Raw genomic sequence first — 8,959 nt, 5'->3', positions numbered from 1 at the left:
CGCGATATTTCATTTTCTTATCATTGCCCAACATTATACCGGTGTTACCGTGAACGGTATGATATGGCCCAGCCCTAGCCGCTGTACTCTAAACCTTTCCTGAATGACTGAACTCCTCACCCTGTTCTAAGGGAAAGCCCATCCACCTTGCAGAAACAGCTCATTTCCACAGCTAGTATAAGCTATCTCATTCTTTTACATCTAGAAAAAGAACTAACAACTAGAATAATAATAATAATAATAATGATGATGATAATAATAATAATAATAATAATAATAATAGTGAAGAATAAAGAGAAACAGGAACTCAATAGTGTGAATGTCTTACAAAATTCACACAATAATCTTGTCAACAAAAAGATCAGGTGAGATTAAGAGATTTATGATGTTTGTCAACAACAATCTCAGAGCGGCAGCTCCACCTGGTGGTAGATAACATTTAGAAGATAACAATTTACTGATATTTGGCATCAATTGAAAACAATTACATTAAACAACTAGTACATCTGGTACCAACTAGTGACAGTAGTGACAATTACTCCTGTAGTTGTCTAGTCATGCACATCCCTATACACTATATTGCCAAAGGTATTTGTTTGTCTGCCTTCACATGCATATGAATTTAAGTGACATCCCATTCTTAATCCATCTAGTTTAAAGTAATGTCAGTCCACTCTTTGTGGCAGAAACCCCCATTAGACACTTCCCTTTCCAGAATTGCATTCTTGAGGTCAGACACTGCTGTTGGGGGAGAAGGCCTGGCTCATAATCACCTCTTTAATTCATCCCAAAGGTGTTCTATAGGTTTGAGATCAGGACTCAGTCAAGTTCTTTGACATCAAATTCCCTCATCCATGTCTTTATGGACCTTGCTTTGTACACTGGTGTGCAGTCATGTTGGAACAGGAAGAGGCACTCCCCAAACTGGTCTCGAAAAGTTGGGAGCATCAAATTGTCCAAAATGTCTTGGATGCTGAATTATTAAGAGTTCATCTCATTAGAACTAAGGAGCTGAGCCCCTCCTGAAAAACAACCCCACACCATAATCCCCAATCCACTAAACTTTACACTCGGCCCATTGCAGTGAGACAAAAAAAGTTCTTTTTGGCAACAGCCAAACCCAGACTTGTCCATTGAATTGCCAAACAGAGAGTTGTTATTCGTAACTGGAGAGAAGACGTCTCAACTGCTCTAACAAATGATCTGCTTCACATTGCGCTTGGTGGTGAAAGGGTTGGATGAGTTTTCATCCAGGGAAATGCGTTCCATGAAGCTCTTTGCACATTGTCCTTGAGCTAATTTCCACAGGAAGTTTGGAGGTGTTGACTCTGCAGAATGTTGCAAACTCTGCACCTCAGCATCCTCAGATTTTCACACGGCGTACCACTTGGTGGCTGTCATTCCTAATCACTTCCACTTTGTTATAATACCACTAAGGGCGTACTGTGGAATGTGAAAGAAATTGACAAATGGACTTGATTCCACTAGTGGCATCCTATCACACTACCACACTGGAATTCACTGAGCTCCTTAGAACGGCCCATCATTTCCCAAATGCATGTAGAAGCAGTCTGCATGCCTAGGTGCTTTATACACCTGTGTCTATGGAGGTGATTGGAACAGCTGAATTCAGTGATTTGGATGGGTGAGTGAGTACTTTTGGCAATATAGTTTACTTCTGAGCCAAAGTGATTGTCATCTCAGATTTACACTGGTCAGATGGTTCTTTTTCACAGTGTAAATGCAAACAAACAAGCAGTGGTCTGAAGGAACCATTTGGCTTCCTGAAAAGTGTTCCTGGGCACTTGGATGGATGACGGTTTATGTAAAACATAAATGTGGAGTTATCAGCATTCTCTCTGCATGTCTTGGTGTACCTAGACAAGATACTGAAGCCCTTTTGCCCATCTACGAAAGAATCCTCCTGCACATGCAGCATTGCTTCTCCCATATAATCAGAGTGATCTAACCTGTTAAAATTCAACATATGGGCAGTAATGAATTTTTTCATGATGTTGATTATGTTTTCTTCTTTCAGCACATCCCAAGTCCAGTAAAGAAGATGCCTCGTATGCCTGCAGCCACGGCTGGATCTGAAAGAGCCGTCAGCAACTGAAAGTACTCTGCACCTACTCGGAGAGTTATAAAGTTCCAGCAGTTTGGAAACTATGCGAGACAATAGAGATCAGATGAATAGCAACAGAAAGTGCTGTGTCGTGCAAAATTATGATTAAATCTCCATTAGTGGAGGACTACAAACAGTCCCCTTGTCTTCATGTGTTACTGCAGGACAGTAAACCTGAGCAGAGTCTGTTATCACAATATTTTATTTTAGTTATCCTTTATTTCAACTTTTATATTTCATGAACAGCTATATTTGGGAGAACCATAAACAGACATAGACATAGCATGATTGATTCTGACAGCTGCCAACCAGTGATGATGTGACTTCAGGTTTTTCTCTAATGAAAAAAACCCCCCGCAGAGTATGCTTCACCTGTTTTTATGATTTAAAATTGTACTGCTGTCACAGCATATGATGGAGGTGCTACCCGTATTCTGCTGGTTGTATTAATTACATCAGTTTTCTATTTATAAAGTCGTTGACTTTACAATGTCACTTGGTCATCATAAACCAGAACAGTTGAACACGAGGCAAAATGATGCTATATAAAGAGGAGCTTTTTCCAGTAGGCAAATGGTGTGTTGTCTTTAAACTTCTGATTCCGGGAGCCAAATATCTAAAACCCAATGTAAATCTGTAAAAAGAAAAAAAAAAAAGAGAGAAAAACGAAAATATGCACTGTAGCATACTGTATACTTTGTAACACATACCTGGTTTTATTTTGTTGAGACACCAATCAATTTATTGAGGGGTTATTGTAAGAAAATGTTTAATAGTGTTAAACATTTCACTGATAAATAAATCAAAAATATCAAACTGTCTCTGGCTTGTAATTTTCCATTTTTCAAAGAACTTTCTGTGAATTTGAGAAACTGGTCAGACAAGAAAAGGCATGTTCTTGGACAGAGGGAACTTTAGCTGAAACTTCATATTTGCAGTCTAATTCATTAAACTGGGTAATGTCATTGGTTGCATTCTCATTCATTGTCATTTTCTAAACCACTGTTCACTTACAGAATTAAATAGTTAGCAAGTCATTTATTGCCTCAACATGTACACAAACAGTTCAGTCTATTACAGAAACCAAAAAGGGGAAAGAAGATTATTTAAAAATGTTGTCATGGAAACATTATAGCCAGTACCTGCAAGGTTGTCTTCTTGTGATGTGGCCCTTTGTAAGAAATCTGAATTTTACATTCATCCAATCTAATCAGTGTTTCAAGGGAAAAAATATAGGTACCGTACAGACAGCTGCTAGAAATCCTTTGTAAACCCTCTGGAATTTGAGTAATTTGTCCTATGATTCTTGAAAGCCCAGTCTGATCTTGTAATTAAATTCAGTAGTTAAATTTACACAAATTTACACATGTACTTTTAGGTCTCTGTTGCAAACAGTGCAAGCAGAAAGCAGCCAAACAATTTCATTTCAGTAACTTGTAGTTTGACAACCTCTTAGAAGCAGGAACCTCCATCAGAAATTTCCTGTAGCTGCTTGTCATGGAAGAATCCTTTATTATTCCTGTAGAATGAGGGTGACTACATACATACATTAGATTGGCATAATTTGAATAAATTGAGTGAATGTGTGTGTGAATGGGTGGATGACTGGTTGTGTAAAGCGCTTTGGGGTCCTTAGGGACTAGTAAAAGCGCTATACAAATACAGGCCATTTGCCATAAATTTACCATCCTCATATTTGTCATCATTTGACTATTTATATAGCAAAGTGATTGAGAAATTGAACATAAAGTGGTGTAACAAAAAAGGGTTTACCTTCCTGATTTCCTCTTTTTTTATGTTTGTTACACTGAAATATTTCAGATCAAACACATTTAAATATTAGACAAAGATAACACAAGGAAACAGAAAATGCAGTTTCTATATGAAGGTGTTTATTATTAAGGGGAAAATAAATCCAAAGCTAAATGACCCAATGTGAAAAAACTATTGCCCCCTTGATCTAATAACTGGTCGGGCAACCTTTAGCACCAACAACTGGAATCAAGCGCTTGTGATTCTTTCCCAGCACTGTGAGGGAATTTTGCCCCACTCATCTTTGCAGAATTGTTGTAATTCAGCCACATTGGAGAGCTTTTCAGCATGAACTGCCTTTTAAAGGTCATGCCACAGCATCTCAATATGATTTAGGTAGTGACTTTGACTGGGCCACTCCAGTCTTCATTTTGGTTTTTTTTAAGTCATTCAGTAGTGGACTTGCTGATGCATTTTAGATCTTTGTCCTGCTTCAGATCCCAAGTGCGCTTCAGTTTGAGGTCATGAACAGATGGATGGACATTCTTCTTCAGGATGTTTTGGTAGACAGCAGAATTCATGGTTTCATTTACCACAGCAGGTCTTCCAGGTCCTGAGGCAGCAAAATGGCACCATCACACTACCCCCACCATATTTTACTGTTGGTATGATTTTTCCTTTTTGAAGTGTTACTTGTGTTACTTTTATGCCAAATGTAATGGACACATACCTTCCAAAAGGTTCAACTTTTGTCTTGTCAGTCCATGAAATTTCTCATAATTAGGTTAGTTATCAGAATTGGATTGTTGTGGGCAGCACAGTGGTGCTGTGGTTAGCACTGTTGCGGGCAGCATGGTGGTGCTGTGGTTAGCGCTGTTGCCTCACAGCAGGAAGGTCCTGAGTTTAATTCCACCATCAGGCCAGGGTCTTTCTGTGTGGAGTTTGCATCCCTGTGTTTGTGTCAGTTCTCTCCGGGTGCTCCAGCTTCCTCCCACAGTCCAAAGGCTTGTAGTGATGGGTGTGAATGGTTCTCAGTCTCTGTTAGCCCTGTGACATACAGGCGACCTGTCCAGGGTATACCCCGCATTTTGCCCTAGGACAGGCTCGAGCTGAGATAGACTGATTAACTAAAAGACTAAAATCATCTTAAGTTAAGTTCAGATTAAAATGCAAACACACTGTTATCCTGTTCTAATAAGTGGAAACACCTAATGTTTTCCTGACTCATATATACTTCACACTACAGAAAACAATGTGTCTTCCTCTTTAATGCTCTTTAATAGATTAAAGAATTCGTGATTATGATTTTGCAAGGATCACAAATAAACGGAAAGTGGGATTTATTGCGCATCATTTCTGTGGCATTAAATTTAGAATAGATTCAACAATGCTGTTGGCTATTAGAGGCTTTCAGTAATCTAGTTTTTGATTAGATTCTAAATTGCCAATATTTCCTGGATTTTTTTCAAATAATAAGGAGAATTATTATATTTTAAATCCTCTAACTACTAACTGCAACACTGTAGTTGAATTGTCAGCTAATTATTAAGCTGTTAAACTAACTCTACTCACTCGTGATGTTGAGTGTGCATGGTAACAATGCTAATGTAATTGTTTTTACATGTGTAAATAGCTTTTAATTAACATAAAACATATGCAGAAATATACAAGATCTTAGGTTACTTAAAGCAGTAAAACTGCAATAAAATGATGGAAAATGTCTATGTTTTTACACAACGGTAATTTTCTGTTATTTCTGTACATCTATCCAAAGTAATATACCATAAAAGAACACAAAATATTTGTTTCAGTGGCAAAATAGATGACTAATTTGTTTTAGTAAGTTGCTTATTTGACAGAAGAAATAGCCATCTATCCATTTTCCTTCACTGATTTTAAATAACATTTCACTAAACTTAATTCGCAAAAAGGCTATGCCACTACTACTTGCTTTGCAGAGTTGCATACTGAAGCATTTAATATGTATTCAGAATCTGTTTTTACAGTTCCCATCTTTTTAATTAATATTAATTTGCAGAACATTTGTATTAAAAATAGCTTGAACATTAGAGATGTCTTGCAATAATCACAGAAAATATACCTTTCCCTAAAAACAGCAAATTAATATTGAGTGACCATTGACACTGACTGAATAATATAACATAATATAATATTATAATACTATAATAACATAATAATAATAAAGAGACAAAAGAAATGTGTTTAATATGTGATTAAGATTTATTTAAAGAAAAATAATCTTACTTTTATTATTGTAAAACTACAGGGACAAAACTAAAGTTTTTATTTGAAATCTTATTTTTTAACTGAAAATTTATATATCCTTGCAGATGGTGAGAAAGTAATCCCGGTAAGTCACAGGTTCAAGAGCTTTGTAAGACAGGGAATGACAAGTAAGAAAGCCACCTTAGACTTCAATGTTATTTTGTTATTATTGTTTGTATTGCAGATAGTAGCTTTTTAAAAACTTTAAAAAAAATTAATCAAAGAGAACATTAAAAAGAGGGCTACAGAAGAGAAACACTGGATTTCGGTTCCGTCACTGTCAGTGATGACAGCCGGATGCGAGCAGTGTTCAGACCAAAGAAAAAGTAAGATAAGTTGAAGTTTCATGGAGCTGCCACTTTTACCGTTATGTGGCCCCAGCGTTTCGTGCACAAACCAGCTTTATAATACGACGATGTTGACACTTCTGACACACCCACCGAACCAGCCTGGGCAACTTCAAATGCAGCTGGCCAACGTTTGAAGGAAACATGTCTGTCTACCCGGAAACCCTAGCAAAGCAGATCTGAACGTCCCCGCGGTCTCCTCCAGCACAGTCCGTGGCATTAAGAGTCAAATTAAGTTGATTTAGTATTGAAAACAAGACAGACAGAGTTCGGAAACAAAATAGAAGAGTATGAAAACACGCTCAGTGTTATTCGTCTGCTGCAGAACAGTACCCGAACTCTACACCGCCCCTCTGTGCGTCGACGCGCTGAGCCAGGGTGGAGTTTTTCGCAAGCCGCTGCCGAGGGATAGGGAGAGGAACTGAGAAAAAGTCGTCTTCTGGCCTTTCCCCTGGTGGAAAACTTTATTTGTTGTCGGGAGTTAATTTAAGGATCGTTAAATCAGCTCTGTTTTTCCGTGTTTGAGTGGCCGTCGACGAGAGTGGATTAACGCGCCCAGGTCAGACTGAATGTTTCTAACTTTGAAAAGTTTCTAGCTTTTTTCTTCGTTTTTTTTTAAAAACGCGAAGTCCCTGACGTCACCACAGACTCGACATGGAAGCGAGACAGATTAGTAAACGTATGCAGACTTGGGCCTTCTAATGTAGAGAGCGGATAAACGGTAGTGTATATGATAACCCAGAAGTTAAATCACACAAATGGGAGACGAATCGAAAGTATCAAGCGCCAAAAGACAGACCACCTCTCTCTCTCTCACACACACGCACACACATCTGAATTTTCTGTGTGCCATGTCGCTGTCCTCTCATGCTTCCCTACAATACGCGCATTTTGATGAGATGTGTATAAGTTACCTTTGTACTATGAAACTGTTTTAGTGTCAAAGTTAAAAGGAGTTAGCAGCTGTATTGTTCCCCTTTTGACCTACAGCATGCAAGTTCAGTTCATCACAGTCATTTTGTAGGCCGCTCATAAGTGTCCTGGGCGTGTTATGCAGCTGTTAGAACAAGAAAAAATATCGCCTCTGGGTGTAAATTCTTACACCGCTGTGATGTGTTGTGCAACACAATGAAGGCATTTGGATGCAGATATGTCTACTAACCATCGAGCAATAAAGGAAAAAACAAAGGGTACTTTCTACAGGCTGAAGGACGGCCTGTTGAAACTAGCCTGGAAGAATTAAGAGCTGTACATTTTTAGACAGGCTCACCTAAAATGAGTAAATAAATAAACTAAAAACCGAACAAAAGCATTTTTGTCTCTGTTAAATTGCTTATTACATTAATTGATTAAAAGAATGTTATAAAAATTAATAACTGCTTGATTTTGTATTTAAACTTGTATCTCATTAGATTTTTACATCTTTACATTTTGATATTCTATTATTCTATGTTTTTATATCATGCTGCTGTGACACAGTAATTTCCCAAATTTTGGGATAAATAAACACTTATCATTCACTGAAAATTAATGTCTTCAGTAAATGTTTCACCTTCTTTTTGAACTTGTAAAGATCAGCCTGTGTTCATTAAATAAGGAGTTTTGTTACATGTTAGGTAACTATCTGACACTAGAACACATATAAGGGAACAGTTAATATATGCACAAGATGGCATGCTCTCAGTGGACTGCACATTTTCAACCACAACCACAGCTAAAATAAATAAGTAAAAATCTAACTATTTTAAGGGGAGGCGGGGGAGCAAGAGATAAAGATAGAGAATCATGAGGTCTTACAAAAGTAAGAACAAAACGTAAACTGGAACTAAAAAGAAATCCAATAATCCAGTTTATTGTGATGTGCTGTCTTTGCCTTCCTGAGTGTTGTGTTTCTTTTTAGCTGAACAGATTCTTTGTTAGTTGATGTAGTCTTATATGTCTTGTGTGTGTGTGGATTTTTTTCATTAACCAGCTTCACATGTGTAGCTGAAGCTAACTTTTAACTGCCAAGCCACTATGCATGTAATACACTGGTGAAGCACTGTGATCTGGGCTGTAGAGAAATGAAGAAAGGCCTCCAGTATTCAAGGTTCAGGCCATGCTGTGTAGTAATCTGAGCTAATCTACCAGCCATACAAAATTCAGGTAACAGAGTAAAATCCCATTTTGGTAGTTGTATCATGGACTATTCTCACACCAGTTAAGGAAACCTGCTTCCATTCCAATGTGTTGCCGTGGTTGGAGTGTAGTGTTTTAACTCAGCCATATTTGGTCAAGACAACATGTGCAGCCACTAGTCCACAAGAAATCATTTGTTTTAGACATGAGCCAATTCCCATGGCTGTGTGAGATGCCTGGGGAGTTCAGTCACACCAATGAGGAGACTGGAAGAAAATACAGCTCTTACTTAATTTCAAAATCATACAAAACCCTAATGTTGTTGGGTGGT

At 37.8% G+C, this 8,959-nt stretch overlaps 2 protein-coding genes across 4 annotated transcripts in view; both read left to right on the top strand.

Annotated features, from left to right (window-relative positions):
* hmgcs1 (3-hydroxy-3-methylglutaryl-CoA synthase 1 (soluble)) overlaps positions 1-2,781 on the top strand; it is an 11,541-nt gene extending 8,760 nt beyond the window's left edge. For both annotated transcript variants that reach the window (XM_003439499.4, XM_005449513.4), the window contains exon 10: positions 2,039-2,781. In XM_003439499.4, the coding sequence (XP_003439547.1) occupies positions 2,039-2,116 (78 nt within the window). In that variant the 3' untranslated portion in view covers positions 2,117-2,781. The remainder of the gene's footprint in view (positions 1-2,038) is intronic.
* A 3,470-nt stretch (positions 2,782-6,251) lies between these two features.
* Positions 6,252-8,959, top strand: part of tln1 (talin 1) — a 61,414-nt gene continuing 58,706 nt past the window's right edge. For both annotated transcript variants that reach the window (XM_013265120.2, XM_003439498.3), the window contains exon 1: positions 6,252-7,069. The gene's annotated coding sequence lies outside the window, so the exon portion shown is untranslated. The remainder of the gene's footprint in view (positions 7,070-8,959) is intronic.

This window comes from Oreochromis niloticus, linkage group LG7 (assembly GCF_001858045.2).
Source record: "Oreochromis niloticus isolate F11D_XX linkage group LG7, O_niloticus_UMD_NMBU, whole genome shotgun sequence".
Lineage (NCBI taxonomy): Eukaryota > Metazoa > Chordata > Actinopteri > Cichliformes > Cichlidae > Oreochromis > Oreochromis niloticus.
The sequence above is the reverse complement of the archived record's forward strand: the minus strand, read 5'-3'. Positions and strand labels throughout refer to the sequence as shown.